General features: G+C 37.3%; 1 protein-coding gene across 1 annotated transcript; it reads right to left on the reverse strand.

The window, feature by feature from the left end:
- Positions 1 to 11603: 11603 nt before the first annotated feature.
- On the reverse strand, positions 11604 to 16402 carry LOC133802459 (uncharacterized). The gene is made up of 5 exons (XM_062240772.1): positions 16180 to 16402; positions 14177 to 15028; positions 13750 to 13938; positions 12852 to 13645; positions 11604 to 11925 (listed from the first exon to the last, which is right to left on the reverse strand). Exons 1-4 carry the CDS (start codon positions 16321 to 16323, stop codon positions 12896 to 12898), a joined length of 1935 nt encoding a protein of 644 aa, XP_062096756.1. The 5' UTR covers positions 16324 to 16402; the 3' UTR covers positions 11604 to 11925; positions 12852 to 12895.
- Positions 16403 to 16727: the final 325 nt, after the last annotated feature.

Raw genomic sequence — 16727 nt, forward strand, 5'->3', positions numbered from 1 at the left:
CAGATATATCTCATGTATGGGATACTACTTCCCACCATGTCCGGGCATCATCCCGCAATACACATGTAGCACAGATGACCCTATCGTGACCTACCAGCCCCTACTATCAAGAATGGAATTGATCAAGCCCATCCATTGCTCAGCTCTGAATAGATCTAGGCCTCCCTCAAAGACTGGAGGGAAATACTCTTAGAATCTTCCACAAAGAAATTCCCACCTGTTCTCAACCCTAGGCTGAGCCAAAACTGGTGCCACTCCTTGCATAACAAAGGAAGAGGTGTTCCCTAACAGATTCTACTGTTGCTTCAAACACCTAATTTCTTCCTCTTGCCTCTGCAATCTTAATTTCATATCTGTAAACACCTATTGGAAATTCTGAGAGGTAGGTGAAGAACTCAAACCCTGGCTGTAATCCCTAGCCCCGGTATAACCACCACCAGGTCTCATTATCTACCTTGGATACATACCTGCTGATCAAATATGCAGTCAATAACTTGACCCATTAAACATGATGAGCATATTCAAAATCCTTCCCCACGGGAACAATCATACCACACTACAATCACAAACCACTGTAGTGCTAAAAATATGCCCATATCATGTTCATCAATTCATAAGCCCCGCTATTCCAACATACACACCATGCTTCCAACTCCAGCATGAAAATATCACATTTATATATATTCACGGAGCATGTAATCATATAATCACATTAACAGTCAAGAGCCAGGCTCTATCGGAATCTCATGCTCCCTAGTACAATGTGCATGTAAAGCATTTACATCCTATTTAAGCAGTTAAGCACATAACCACATAAATAGTTACCATACCCTGAGTGAAGTTATCTTTAGTGACGAGTGTACATGCCCAACTTGTCTTCAGAACCCCTAACCTTGGCTTGATTTGATACCAAGTTGTAACACCCTACTACCCAAGGATCGTTACGTTGTGCATTTTAAACAGTGATAAACTCGCTAACCGAGCCATTTGGCTATAATCGTGTAACTAAGTATGATTAACGGTTTAGGATTAAAAAATTTGGTTAAGATACAACGTTTCACTAAAACGTTTACCATATACATTGGGATCCCAAAAATATAATTTAAAGGTTAATGACAACAAAAGATTTACAACCAGCCGACCTAAGCGACAAAATAAGGTTTAACCCTATTTCCTCTTTAAACCCTCGGTCGTGGTGATTGAGCAGCCGCATATGTACACATCGCCACCTAAGCTCTCCAACTCAAGGATGGTCCAGCTTTCTTTTGCCTTTAACTACACCACATAGCACCCGTGAGCCGAAGCTCGGGAAGAAAAATCAATATGCTCATGAACAAGTAATAACATGTTACTAAGTTATAATAGGCATGCCTAGTAGTAATAACCCTACTCATGCATGCAAGCATGTACAAATAAATGTTTGTGGAGTCCTGCACTCTGAGTAGATGACTAATAAGTCTCTCTGAAGTAAACAACTAATAAGTCTCTCTCTGAGATAGGTGACTAATGAGTCACACTCTGAATAGGAGACTAATGAGTCACACTCTGTATAGGTGACTAATGAGTCACACTCTGGATAGGTTACTAATGAGTCATACTCTGGATAGGTGACTAATGAGTCACACTCTGGATAGGTTACGAATGAGTCATACTCTGGATAGGTGACTAATGAGTCACACTTTGGATAAGTGACTAATGAGTCACACTCTGGATAGGTGATTAATGAGTCACACTTTGTATAGGTGACTAATGAGTCACTCTCAAAATAGATAACTGATAAGTTTATCTCTGTATAGATGACTGATAAGTCTATCTCTGTGTAGATGACTAATAAGTCACTCTCTAAATAGATGATTGATAAGTCTATCTCTGTGTAGATGATTGATAAGTCCATCTCTGTATAGATGACTGATAAGTCTATCTCTGTGTAGATGACTGATTAGTCTATCTCTGAGGTCCCATACCCTCCTTGCCATGTGACGTGTAGGTCACCTTAGCCTTTTTGGCTCTGGCTTTAAATAACTAGCCTTTAGACTAGACAAGCGCTTTTGTTTTTCATCGAACTTAAGGTCGGTCAAGCATTTCATGCTTATGATGATAATGCTTATGTCGATTAGATCTAATCTTTTCGGCTTGTGTTAAACACGCTAATACCGTTCTTGACTCATAAGCCAATACAATACGACCAGTGCTCAGTACTACTGCTGATTGTGAATGCCAAAAATTGACTAGAGCCATAGTCAATAGTTACACTTGTAAATGTATGAATTCTTCCCTTGTGAATTCCACTCAAGAGAACCTCTACATTACGAGGCACCCTAGAAACTATGAGGCGCATGTCAGTGGGACGAAGGGGGTGAAAGCCTCACTGGGTTGCTTACCACATGCACAAAGAGACAAGGGCGTCATGTGGCATAAGAGGAGTTGGACTAAGGGAGTCACCCTCGCCATGCGAGGGTCCCCAACCGCTAACCAACACGGACACCACCCTCGCTATGCAAGGGTTATGAGGGTTCAACCTTGTTGCCTCACGCGTGCCCCATGCCTTGCGAGCCTCGCCTGCACATAGGAGGAGAAGGCCAGCCTTGCTATGCGAGACACCCTCGCTATGTGAGAGTATGGCCTCGTTGCGCCGCCCATGTCTCGAGCCTCGTCTACACCCGGGGGAAGAGGGATAGCCTCACTATGCAATACACCCTCGCTATGCGAGGGTGTGGCCTCATTGCGCCGTCCATGTCTCGAGCCTCGCCTCCATGTGACCTGCGTAGGTCAGCCTCGACCCCTAGCACCTTGGCTTCTCATGATACACATAGGTTGAAGCCTCCTTGGCCTAGGCACGAGGAACACTTGGGGACACCTAAGGGGGGCATCAAATGAACATTAGGCATCGATAGGGATTGATAAGGACGGCCGGGTACAGGTCACGTGTACTGACACGAGATGTATGGTTGTGAAGGGAACAGAGGCGTGGCCCTGTCATCTACGTTCGAGGAGTAGTGGTAGTACGGACTTGTACGAAGAGTAGTTGCGCCACTTGAACACCCCCGACCATACACCAGAGCCGATAGTACTATGTCCTGAGCCACGACTCTGGCATTGTCAGGGCAGACACCACTACGCCCTGAGCCCCTGCACTATCAGTGTACCCGCATACGTCCTTGTCGTCTGGGACTTGTTTGTATCAGGGGCCAATAGAGCCTCCCTATAAATAGGTCCCAACCCCTCAGGTTAGGGGGGTTGGAAAACTGAGTGTATGAAAGAGACTTAAGAAATATATGATCTTTGTTCCATTGTTGCTCTGGTTTTTTCTATTGATTGAAGTCCTTTCCTCTTGATTCTAAGCTACCCTTAGTATAAAAATCTTAGTTTTCTAACCTTTAATCGTTGACGAGATTTCACCGTCAACACTGATCTTGACTGATAAGTCACAGCTTCACAATCAATACTGACACCAATGTCGATCCCTGACTAATAAGTCAGTGCTTCCTCAATGAGGTAATGCAAATAGACATATATCATATGTCAAATATTCATATATAAGGCATTTAGCATGCTTAATCAATAATTAGAAGCATGATTATAATCATGCACAAATACAGAGACTCAAGCTCTAATCAAACTCATATTCAACATTCATGCCATGCCCTAATCTAATGTATCTTATGCATCGCAGTTTTCTTATCTTATGTATCTCATGTATCTCATGTATCCAGATCATCAGGGATAGAAAGAACAAACTTTTAGCTCTATCTCAAGCAGCTTACATTGATAAAGTGCTTAAACGTTTCTCAATGACAAATTCCAAGAAAGGGCGTCTACTGTCCCGCCATGGAATTTATCTTTCAAAGAAGCAGTCTCCCCAGACTCCTGAAGAGGAAGATGCAATGAGAAAAGTTCCTTACGCATCTGCAGTTGGAAGTCTGATGTATGCCATGTTGTGTACTAGACCAGATATCTGCTATGCAGTGGGAGTAGTGAGCAGGTATCAGTCAAACCCAGGACCGGAACATTGGATAGCAGTTAAGCATATCCTGAAGTATTTGAGACAGACTAGGGATTATATGTTAGTCTACAAGGGTGGTGTTCTGAACCTTGTAGGCTACACCGATTCAGATTTTCTGACTGATATCGATGACAGAAAGTCTACTTTTGGAATGGTGTTTACTCTTGGGGGTGGAGCTATGATTTGGAGAAGCGTAAAGCAGTCTGCAATCTCAGATTCCACCATGGAGGCTGAGTACATAGCCGCGTCAGAAGCAGCTAAGGAAATAGTCTGGCTAAAGAAGTTCTATTCGGATCTTGGTGTTATTCCAGAAATGGATAAACTGCTTGTGTTGTTTTGTGACAATACAGGAGCGATAGCCAACTCGAAAGAACCTCGAAGTCACAAGAGGAGTAAGCATATAGAAAGGAAGTATCACATTATTCGAGAATATGTGGCCAGGGGAGATATGAAGGTTATGAAGATTGCAACTGAAGACAATCTTGTGGATCCATTTACAAAGACACTACCATTAGCTACATTTGATCAGCATATCAAGGAGATGGGATTAGTAGAATTAAGGCATTAGTTTCAATTAGTGCAAGTGGGATTTTGTTGGGGTTTTATGCCCTAATTAAAACCCAAATTCTTTGTAATCTCATTTTATTATCAATAAAAGAATAGAAATCATTTTTTGACTTGGTCAATCACTTTGCTCACATGTTTTATTTTCATGATTATTTGTTTAATATAAACTTCTATTAAATCCTGAGTGTTGACCCACGATTTGGCCAACTGACACGGAGTCAAAATATGAATGATATGGACGAATATAAAGAGAATAATATAATGACGAAAGTAAAGAAAACACAGCAATTTATAGTGGTTCGGCCCCAGGATCTGGTAATGACCTACGTCCACTTAGAATTATATTGATATGAAATTAGAAGTGTGATCAGAGAACTTGGGTTCAATGAGTTTCAGCACTTCACCTAAAGCAATACAAGTTTTCTAGGAGAAATTCTATCTCTCTATGATTTTTCAGCCAAAAGTCCCCTTCCCTTGAGCTATATCTTGCTATTTATAGGCTCAAGGAGGGTTACAGAATATTGTTGCAGATATTATCCCCTGAATAGTGGGATATTCAGAAGATTGCATGAGATAAATTCGGGATTCAAAAAGATCTTCCCATAAATGTTGCTTTGCCAGCGGAACCACCGACCAGACTGGTCGTGGCAAAGATAGGCTTGTCCTGCTTCTGGTGTGTCTCCTGGTCGATACTCTAGCAGATGCTTCCAGGTATCAGCCACGTGTCAAGAACTTATTCGCCATGTCACAAACGCTAATTTACCTGATAACACTGAGCATATAGCTAATCTTATTTATAGTGACGTAGTCACAGTGGAATATAAATATGATTATATGTTCAAAATAAGTTAGTCCTAAGATTAGTCAGTGCACCGGATTTACACTGACTTGCCAATCTACGATATGATCTACTTACACATTACAGTGTTATGTTCTTTTCAGAACATTAGCAAAGTAGATAAGATCGGATGTATTTGTTACATCGGACAGGACCGATATTGACAGTTGATAAGATAAGTAAACATACCGTTATTATCTATTCTAGTCATATCATATAGTTGACCATAGGTCAATTCATTCTCAATTCTAAGTGGTTAGTATTCTAACTGATTGTATTATTTGAGTTCTTTGACTTGTTCGTTACCAGCTTACCCTACGGACTAGCCCATACTTACATCTTGGGAACTCGGTAGTATAATTGAGTGGGAGTGTTAATCATAGATATGAACATCTATAGCTTCTGATGAAGAAGTGAAACGATGGTTTCCTTTTAGTTTGGTTCAAGGTGTTAAATGATAGAGATCTCATTTCAGTAATTAAATTAGTTTACTGAAATATCATTTACAAGGAACTAAGTGTTTTAAGGATAAAATACAATGAGGGGTAAAACGGTATTTTAGTCCTATCTCATTGTAGACCGTCTATAGAGGATTGAGTGAAAATTATGGTTGTAACAATGGATAATTAATAGCGTATCTATATTTGTTATAGAGCGTTCTATGAATTCAAGAGTGCAATTCCAAGTCTATAGTGGAGTCACGAGGAATTAATAAGTTAGTAAATTTATTTGTTAGATTTATGATAACTTATTGGAGCTTGAATTCATAGGCCCATGGTCCCCATTGTACCTTGGATAAAATCATCTAGATAGTCTCAATTAATTTATTTAATTATCAATTAGAATTATCAAAGTTGACCAGGTCAATTTTGGATAGTTTCACAGAGTTGTGTAATTTTGAGAAGAAAAGAGAAATTATGGCAGATTTATTAATTAAGATAAATTGGTATCTAAATTAATAAATAAATTTAAATCAAGGTTCAAATTATAAATAATTAATTTGATAAAGGATTTAAATAATTATTTAATTAATTAAATCAATAGAAAATAATACAGGCCTTGATTTTAAGTCCAATGGGCTTATAATCAAATGGGAAATTTCACGGGCCTATAGCCCATGATAATTTCGACCTAGGGCTTCAAAATGGCTATTATCTTTTTGATTTTTTAATTAAATTAAATGGCCTAATTGAGTCTATAAAAGGAGTGCTTAGAGAGAAGATTTCAGAGACGACAGATAAGTCACAAGTCAGATTTTCTGATAGTTTTATATTCTCTCTAAACACAAGTCCTTTTCTAAGCCACTTTGTTATTTTCTCTTCTTCTCTCTATATCTATCTCATGTGTTGAGAATTGCCCACACTAGTCTAGGTGGTTCTAAGGATACATTGGAAGATCGTGAAGAAAATAGAAGATCGGTTCAGTTTCTTGATAATACTCTGTGACAGAGAGGATACAAGAGTTAGAGAAACTGAAGGAAGGATTCTTTAATTCCGCTGCGTATACTGTAAGTATTCTATTTTTTGTTTCTCTTTGAATTCAATTTTAGAAACATGTTTTAGTTTATCTCGTATTAATTTGTTTAATATTAGATATACATGAAAATAAATAAAGATCCTGTATAAGTTTATCCAACAGTATCACCACTTCGAGGGGTGAGAAGGTTTGGGAAAAAGGGCAAATTGAGCCCTAGATTCATAGGACCTTTTGAAATATTGGAGAGGATCGGGCAGGTGGCCTATAGATTGGCTCTGCCACCATTGTTATCAGGGGTTCACAAAGTATTCCATATCTCTATGCTTTAGAAGTACGTCTCAGATATGACTCGTGTGTTGAGATATGAGGATTTGGAGTTACAGATAGATTTGTCATATGAGGAGCGACCGGTTCAGGTCCTAGACAGGAAAGACAAAGTTCTGAGGAACAAGATGATTCCTCTAGTCAAGGTATTATGGAGGAATAGCAAGGTCAAGGAAGCGACCTGGGAGCTTGAGTCAGCTATGCAGGATCAGTATCCCGAGTTATTTAGGTAAATTTCGAGGACGAAATTCTCAGTAGGAGGGGATAGTTGTAATGACCCAAAATTGCTAATAAGGTTTAGTGCCTTAATTAGCGTGTCGGGAGGGCATAATTGGATATATATGTGAGTGTTTAATTGGTTAAATGCATGAACATGTGGCATGCATGAATAATGTGATTATGTGAACATATTATATGCATGTTTATGAGTATTAAATATGCATGTGGGCCCTTTACTATTTATAAGGGCATATTTGTAATTTTGGCTCATTAAGGGCATAAATACGATTATATTTGATAAATGGTTGAGACCACATTATTATGTGGATATATTTGCAGTATATGGCTCGAGACGATCCTGGTGAGCTGATTAGCGAAATAGTCACAGCGGGGTCTAATACCCGATTGGGGGGGGGGGGGGGGGGAGCTTAGGGGTATTTTTGGAATTTAGATAATATTTTGGGGATTTATTGAATAATGAATAAGTATTTGGTAATTAATTGGACACAACGTGATTAATTGGTTAATAATAGGAACACTTGAGGAATTAGCAGGAATCGGAAAAAATGACTTTTTTACCCTTAGAAACCATTATAGGGTTGAATAAGTTTAAGGGGCAAAATGGTCTTTTTGGGTTAAGGATATACTCAGATATTTTAGGAAATGATCAGAAACATTAGGGATACTCTCAGACTCTCCTTCTCCCTCTCACTCACGTACTCTCTCTCTCTCTACCTCTCCTATGCCTTGAAGCTGAAGGGAAATTGAAGGAAAAAGGCTTGGTTTAAGCTAGGAAAAGGTCTGAGAATTAAGGCTTAGAGGCTAAAGAATCAAGCTAGGTTCAGTTAAAGAAATCTGTGAGGATTAAAGCTTCAACTAAGGTAAGGATCTTGACTTGTTTTTCTACTGGGAATCTAGATTAATAGGTTGAATTTGACTGGGTTATTAGGATGAGCTTGTCTAGGTTCTTGGGTGATGACTGATTGTTGGTTTGGGATGGTAATTTCAGTAGGATTTTGAGTGTTTGTAAGCCTAAGCTTTGTGGTTATGGGTCCTGGATACGACTTTGGGGTTCTGGCTAGAAGATTCAAGGGTTATGTGTTGTTTTGAGCTAGGAAAATGTTGGCGAAACCCAGGGATTTCTGGGTTCACAGGGGCGCGCCGCGACCCAGCTCATGGGCGCCGCGGCCCGCATGCCCTAGAAGGCCCTGGGGCTTGCTGACTTGAGGGCGCGCCGCGACCCTAGGGGGACAAGTCGCGGCCCGCCTCCCCCAGATGCATGAGGTCGTGCCTCTAACTTGAGGCGCGCCACGACCCTCAGGGCCAGGTCGTGGCCCGGCTAGACAACTTTGGCCTAGGGTATTTTTTAAGCTCGGGGAGGCTCGAGGATTCGAACCTAAGCACTCAGGACGAATTCTACTACCCGATTTAGTAGAATTCAAGGTCCCAGAGGCTATTTTTTGTTTCCTAAACATTTATTTGGATTAGGAATTGATAGTTACCCATTGTCATTGTGACTAGGATTATCGTTAAGGCTCAAGATTGAGGATCGTGCTCGGGACCGCTTTTTATTCTTCGCTCAGGATTCAAGGTAAGAAAACTGCACCCTTGTGGTTGTGAACGGGACCGAGGTTCCCAATAATTGAATATGTGTACTGTGTGATTGTACGGTTGTATGTAATATGAGAATGAACAACCTAAGTGTGTCGGGGCTAATGATAAGCGTACTGAACGCAGCTCGGCCTAAATCTGCCGGGGTCAGCTAGATAAACAGAGGGCTCGCCCTAAGGGTGCCAACCCTGAACATTTGTGTAACTGGTTAAGATATGTACTTGAGAATATACGTTTACCATTGTTTAGTTTATTGCTTGTATTCTGTTAAATAATTGAACTAGTTGAATTAAAGTTGACAGAATGTTACTGGTGCTATATGTGTTTGTTGTTTATGGTTTTCTTGCTGAGCCTTGGCTCGGGTGCTTCATGGTGCAGGTAAAGGCAAAGGAAAACTGGATCAACCATGAGTTAGAAAGCTCTGGGGGCGAAGTGTACATAGTTAGCTGCTCGATCGTCACGACCGAGGGAAAGATACTGGAGTAGAGCTCTAAATTGTGTTTTTTCCAACAGACTGGCTTTTCTTGTAACAATTTTTGGGAGTTGTAATTACTACTTATACCCTGTTTTTGGGATCCCATGTATCAAACATCTGTTTTAATGAAAATTAATTGTTTATGATCAAAATCTTTTAACCCTAACTTGATAGTTGACCTTAGGATCACATTTTTGTTCAAACGACTTGATTAGCAAGTCTTGCACTATTTTAAAATACACAGTGTAACGATCTTGGTTATCCAGGGCGTTACAGCCACAGCTGCATTAATTGACACCTGGCAGCTACTCCAGATTCGAGGACAAGAATCCTAGACCTGGGGGGTTGACGAATGAAGAAAGCGAGAGGACCACCTGAATGGTCCTCGGGGCGTGACCTTACTTGGAGACATCCACGCCTTGGAAACGGGTCATGAGATGTGGCCTCGCTTGGAGACATTCGCGCCTCGAGGATAGACCTCTGGGCGTGGCCTCACTTGGAGACATCCGCGTCTGGCCAGATCATAGTACAAAACCTCACTAGCGCTTGAGGACCTTAACTACTCCTCTAATGACTGTCACATGTCCACTGGTGAAAACACGAACAACAAATTAAAATAAAATTGTGTTATTGTATTAGTTCTTACCCACATTAATCAAATAATTTCAATTTAAGAACATAAGAACTAATACAATAACATAATTTTAATTTAATTAGTAAGTAAAAAAAATATTTTAGTATGTGTTAATGAATAAATTTATTTTAGTAATTTTATGTACTATATATTTTTTCCTTTTAAAAAAGTAATATGTATTTTTTTTAATTTATTATTTAAATTATTTTATATTTTTTGTTAATTAAATATAATTTTATTTGACTTTTACAATTTTAAAATCAATTAAAATAATTTTGTAATATAATTGATGAGTCTTTAGGGAACATGTGCACCAATATGTTGACACAAGTGACTTTTGCCTTAAAAAAATTAAGAACTTAAATGCTACTATATCAAAAGATCATGGACATTTAATTAAAGAAAAAGATTAAGAACTTATATGCTACTATACCAAAATCATAGACTTTTGCTGCTAACCCTTTTATTATCTTGTGGAATTATACCACCATCTTGTTAATTGTTATGAACCTTAGCCCTATCAGTTTGATGATAACTAACAGAATTTTCTCATTAATGTAAGTCGCCTTAAAATCTCACTCCTTAAATCTTTTACACCGAAGGGCGACTAAAAAAAAATGTTAGGTGCCATTTGTGTTGTTCACACTAATACATGTATAAATTCTATGTGATAACTCAAACCATCTGGAGTGCAATATATTTAAATAGTGTAATAAATTTAGCACAAAGATTATACAAATATTACATCTGACAATTCACACTAATACATGTATAAATTTTATGTGATAACTCAAACCATCTGGAGTGCAATATATTTAAATAGTGTAATAAATTTAGCACAAAAATTATACAAATATTATATCTGACAATTGACACATGCTCAAACACAAAAATAACATTTTAAGATTGAAATTAATATAAAAAAAGAGACAAATGTTTATTAATGATTTATTAGTTTTTATTTAACATTAATTTTCAATTTTTTTATCAATAATAACAGTGTTGCAATTATAAGTTTATTTATTGTTGTCAAAATTTATAATAATTTTTAGCATGTGCTGAATTGCTAAAATATAAGCTCTAATTTTTAAAAAAAAAAAATCAAAATAATAATAATAATAAGATTTTAAATTCAAGACTTTTGCTAATAAAGAATTAAAAAAATTTCCAGGAAGATCATAATAAACCTTAAAAAAAATTGTAGATGGAGAAGCCTGATGTTTACATTCTTTATTCCGTTTTGCAAGTGAATGAAATTTTAGTTTCTGCCTTTTCTCACTCGTTATAGTAGTGGTGTGTTAAGGTTGGGCTTGCTATTCGGAGATCTGTGATTCCACCGGAATTCAATAACTTGGAATCACTGTCACCACCGCTGGCTGCTGCACCTCCTGTGGCAACAATTCCGGTGTTTCAAGGAACCAACAATGGCTAACTTGCATTGGCAATGACATACATATTTGGTAAACCATTCAACCATTATTCATTCATTTAGGACCAGGCTTGAAAGGCCTTGAGTCCTAGCAACTGCAGGCACAGCCGAATTTCATAGCAAAACGGGCTGAATCTAAAATTCCAGTTATCTCAAATTCGCAATAAACTTAAAGCCAAAAACTACAAATACCAAAGCATAATTTTCTAAACTAGTAGAATTATTCCTGGCAAATCAAATTACATGTTCAACAAGATTACTAGCTTTCTTCGGCAAAGTTAAAATGAAGAAAATCAGTCCGGTGCTGCTGAAGCATTCCAACCGCTTTCATTGTCCAATCCTTGATAATCTGCATGATCAGAAAGAACAGTTTAGAACTATTACTTCATTCGTAACACTTTGTGTGTTTCCCTTCTTTAGGTGTGTGCGCATGCGATTGAGGTGAACCGAGCCTGTATAAACAAAGCCTTACTATTTTTTGGATCTAAGTTACCCGCCTAGCCCTAAAATATCTGGGAATCAGAAAATTATAATAATTGTTGGGTGAGTAACCAGGAGACACTCGATCCTTAGACTTTATGTGAGCAAACCATATGCCTAACCATTTGAGCTATAATATACAAAGCCTTGCTATGAATGGATTTAATACGGTTGCTTGCCAGCAGATGATGCAAATGCAGAGAGAAATAACATGGGAAATTACACAACTTTGGAGCTACTATGCAAATAATATAACACAGCATAAAGATGCTCCAAGTGAAAACACTCAATAAGTTCATATTCTTTCCAACTTAGGTGAGCCTGATTCTGCAAGTGAAACTGTGTTTTGTTATTTTCTTTGCACCAAAGAGTTCCATATTATGGACACTAATCTCCAACATAGATGAGAGGTATATCACAAGTACTGGCATGAATGGGCTTAAGATACTTGTAGTATATGGACATGTAAGGAGCAATGATGATTATATGTGTTATTGAGCAGAATTTTCCTTCTGTTGTATTATATATAGACATTCGCTTTGAGGTTTAAAATTGCTAAGATCTAGAAATAAAGTTTCAAGTTTCACACATTAACATGTAATGCATATATCATAGTACATACATTACCATATGCTAGCACTAGATAACATCAAACAAATTACAATAAGCGTTAAGAGACACAAGAAAAAAGGCATTCCAATATACCATAAACAAACAGTAGTACACAACCCAGAATATAACATAAAAAATATTACATTCAGGATACTTGATAAAACTTACTATGAACTTACTAACCTCATGTTCACTCTTTTTGGTGCTTCTGGTTGGGTCACCACTTTTTAATGTTGTTCTCCTCCCTTGGCTGATTTATCTTTCTGCTCCTCTTGTTTAATTGCCATAACAACATTATCCTGGACATCTTCTTGTATTGGAGGAATCTCATCTTGGTTCTCAGGAACCTCCACCAATATATTACCCAGTGATGGATTTGTTTCAGAAAGTCCTGTCTCTTTATGTCCCTCTTGCTGAGATAGATGACCTTCTATTTTATCCAACGATTGTTCTTCTATATTTTCTATTTGTTGTACCATCTCATCCTTATTTGTTTCTTTAGGCATTTCTGCTACAGCATCATCACCAATACCCCTTTGATTATCTTGCATGCTGTCGTCGTCTGCAACATTAAGAGTGCAATCTGCCAAGATACCAAATGAATTTGATTGATTACCTCTTACACCAATTCTAATAGGTTGGTCAAAATCCAATTGCATTTTATCTCCATTTTCTTTTGCAGTTTTGTTGTCATCATTATCACCATTGTCTTCTTCTACTTCATGTACTCCTTTGTCCTTACTTGATATCGACATTTTCCTATTTTTGTGAAGAATTTCAAACCTACTTTCGCCACTTTTTAACTCAGACTCGATATCATATAAGGCGTTAACAACGTTCGTGAGTTTTTTCCCCATCTCAACCTTGTCAACATCTAGGCTAGTAACTTTTTCATTTATCTTAACAATTTGTTCCTTGAGGGAAGTCAAAACTCCTCTCATTTCATCTCTGAAAGACGAAAATTCCTGTTTTATGTCCTAGATAAATAAAGCGGCAAGTCATAATCTAATTATCAAGTTTAAATTACTGCAACATTGCTTATCAATAAATATTCAGTAATTCAATAACTCAAAATACTTACAAACTGAACAGCTGAACTTCCTCGTCGAGGACGAAACTCTGTATGGTTCTCATCATCAGAATGAGCAACTATAGCTTTAGCAAGAGAAGCTGTTAGGTAACCTTTATCTGGTGTTTTCTTTGTAACTGCTTTATTCATGTAATCAGCCTTTTTTTCAAGTTTTGTGGGCTTCAAAATAACAACTTCTACCTGAAAACAAATCATTTGATCAAGAATAAAAAAATCAAAATGTCAGATTAAGACTGTGCCTAGTAAAGAGCCCATTCTTTACAGAAGTCAAGCAATTTCTTGATTATAAGCCGAGACTGATTAAAAGTACTTATAAAATGATCAACTGGCTATAATCAATAGCCACATATTATTGTATTGTTTGGTTTAACAAAAGCTAAATTAAGAACCGAGTTAAAAAGACTATTGCAAGGAGTACCTCATCTCGAGCGAATACTGACTTCTGTATCATCTTCCAATTTGGTTGCTGAGTTTCTCCCCAATTTAGAATCCGAGGCATATTGGAACCTTTTTTCTCAGCAAATAATTTCCCCAGTGCTGGTATGCTTTCATATGCCCATACTTGAAGGGCAAAAGGAAATCCAGCTAAATGATAAGTTTCACAGTGGTGACTGGGATTCCTCCTTTGCCTCTCCTTAAACTTGGGAACTCTATTTGCCAGTGCCCTTTGAAGGTACCCAAGTGTATAAGAGTAGCAGACTCTGCCCCAAGGGTAGTTGTTAAAGATTTCAGGAAAATCAAGTAGCCTGATGTGTTCAAGATCTACTAATTTCTGCTTTTCCTTGGCCAACAACATATTCTCCAATAGATGCAATTGAGCTAGCTTCACACAATCCTCATCATTACTTCCATCGTAATCATCAAACACTTTATCCACAAGCTCCCTACTAACTTTTTTTCTCGGAAAATACTTTTCAAGAAACCTATTCCCAGAGATTTCAACTCTCGATACCTTTGGACATTCAAAACATTTCAAACCAGTTATTAGAGCAAACTCGTGCATGGAAAATCTCAACTGCATTCCGCAGATATCAAACCACATCTCTTCTACATTAGGTTGTTCTACTTCCCTCAAGAGAATGTGATGAACGATTTGACCAGAGAATTGGAACGCATTGGCATCCAAGAAGTGTCCGAAACAGGTTTTTCTGAACATCTCCAATTGTTTACTTGTTAGCTTATTTTTTATCTTTTGAATCACATCGAAAGTTGAATACAAAATGATCTTGGACTTTAACCAATCCTCTTCATTAATTTTTAAACTCCACATCTGCAATTTCAAACAATCTACATTAAGACACCAACAGGTACAACAACACTAACTAAAAAATATGGTTAAAAAACATTGATGTTTCCCACTTTGGCCTTTGTACTATGAAGCTTCCCACTTTAGCCCTCAAACTTTGCATTAAGTACTTAAATGACCCTTCAAGAAATTAAAGTGTTAAGTTTTAGCCGAAAGCATATTGACAAGTAACCAAACATAATTTCAACTACTTAACATTCAAAATCCAATTCTAAATGCTACCACATTCCAGCTTCCATCAAATAGTGGAGAAACTGTAATACACTGTCAAAACACAACCATTCACAAGAAATCAAACTACTTATTATCCAAATTAACCAGTGATACATCCTAGACAGACAGATGTACTAAAATCTTTAGGAAGTTGCTCTAGTTACAATAAAATCTCCATGCATTAAGTTTGAGTCCATTTTGAGTAGCTACATAGCAATTATTATAATTTTCTCATCCCCAAATATTGTAGGCTTAGGATGGGAACTCAAGTGTTTTTTTTTTCAAAAAAAAAAAAACACCCTCCAACATTAACATGTTCTTTTGGCACAATATGGCAAGTTACACATAACCACCATGCATTTAATGGGTGCTAAACCTACTTATCTCCCACGCATTTGATGGATCCATATCCCTCAAATGACCTAGCTACACACTCTCTCACCCTATAACATTTTCAGCAAATAATAATAATAATAATAATAGAAGAGAACTATGAGACATTAAATATACGGCTTAAGATTTTCCTAAAAGAAAGGAAAAAAACCAAAAGAAAGATAGCTCGAGATTGCATTTATCCAGTTATTTTATAAAAGATAGAATCTTTACTAGTCTTTGTACAACTAAAATCCCTAATATACATGTGGAAAACTAAAATAGCAAAACCCCATAACGAGAATACTGTGAGCTGCTAGTATTTTCCCCCATTTTTCAAATTTAGGTTTAAATAGACCATCTGATCATGCATTTTTAATAAACAATAAATTAACGCAACTCTAATTCCCTGAAATGCATAGAAACATTCATGGCTTTAAGATGAAAATTACTTAGAAATGCATCAAAATAGTTCAAAAGCACGCAGATTTAATGGTTAAAAATGAAATGGGATCGAAAAAGTTTCTCACTTTGGGTGTGGGCGTGGGTGTCTCTGGTTCTTCAATGAAATTAAAGACTGATTTTGATGGCCCAGGCTTTTTCTCACCCATTTTCTCGGGAAGAGGCTTCTTCTTCGCCGTCCTCGGCGGGGTTTCCCGGCGCTTTCTCTTCATATTTTCTTCTTCTCCGTCGGTTACTTTTTGTCAGTCCTGAGTGGCTGGAGACTGGCTTTGGTGGGTATTGATGGGAAATAAAATATAGTAATATTTTATATTTACCTTTGTTAACAGTCACTCCTATACATCTATAATTGGCATGGTATGTAAAATTAAATAATAGAGTTTTTTTTTTTAAAAAAATAGAGAACTTATAAATAATTAGATCTAACTTTTACATCTAATTGTAATTAAAAAAAATATTTTTTTTATAAAACATACAAGTTTGACCCATGTGTTTTTTTTAATATGCGATCAACCCCTATATTTTATTAAATGATAATTTAGACCTTATCTTTTACAAAATAGATCAAAATAATACCATATACATGATTTTGGTCATAATATTTTCAAATATAATC

Source organism: Humulus lupulus, chromosome 9 (assembly GCF_963169125.1).
Source record: "Humulus lupulus chromosome 9, drHumLupu1.1, whole genome shotgun sequence".
Classification (NCBI taxonomy): Eukaryota; Viridiplantae; Streptophyta; class Magnoliopsida; order Rosales; family Cannabaceae; genus Humulus; species Humulus lupulus.

Coding starts and splice junctions, on each gene's coding strand:
- LOC133802459 (XM_062240772.1), bottom strand. CDS start 16,323: ATGAAGAGAAAGCGCCGGGAAACCCCGCCGAGGACGGCGAAGAAGAAG. Junction 13,939..14,176: donor CAGTATTCGCTCGAGATGAG/GTACTCCTTGCA, acceptor ATTTGTTTTCAG/GTAGAAGTTGTTATTTTGAA. Junction 13,646..13,749: donor GAAGTTCAGCTGTTCAGTTT/GTAAGTATTTTG, acceptor TTATTTATCTAG/GACATAAAACAGGAATTTTC.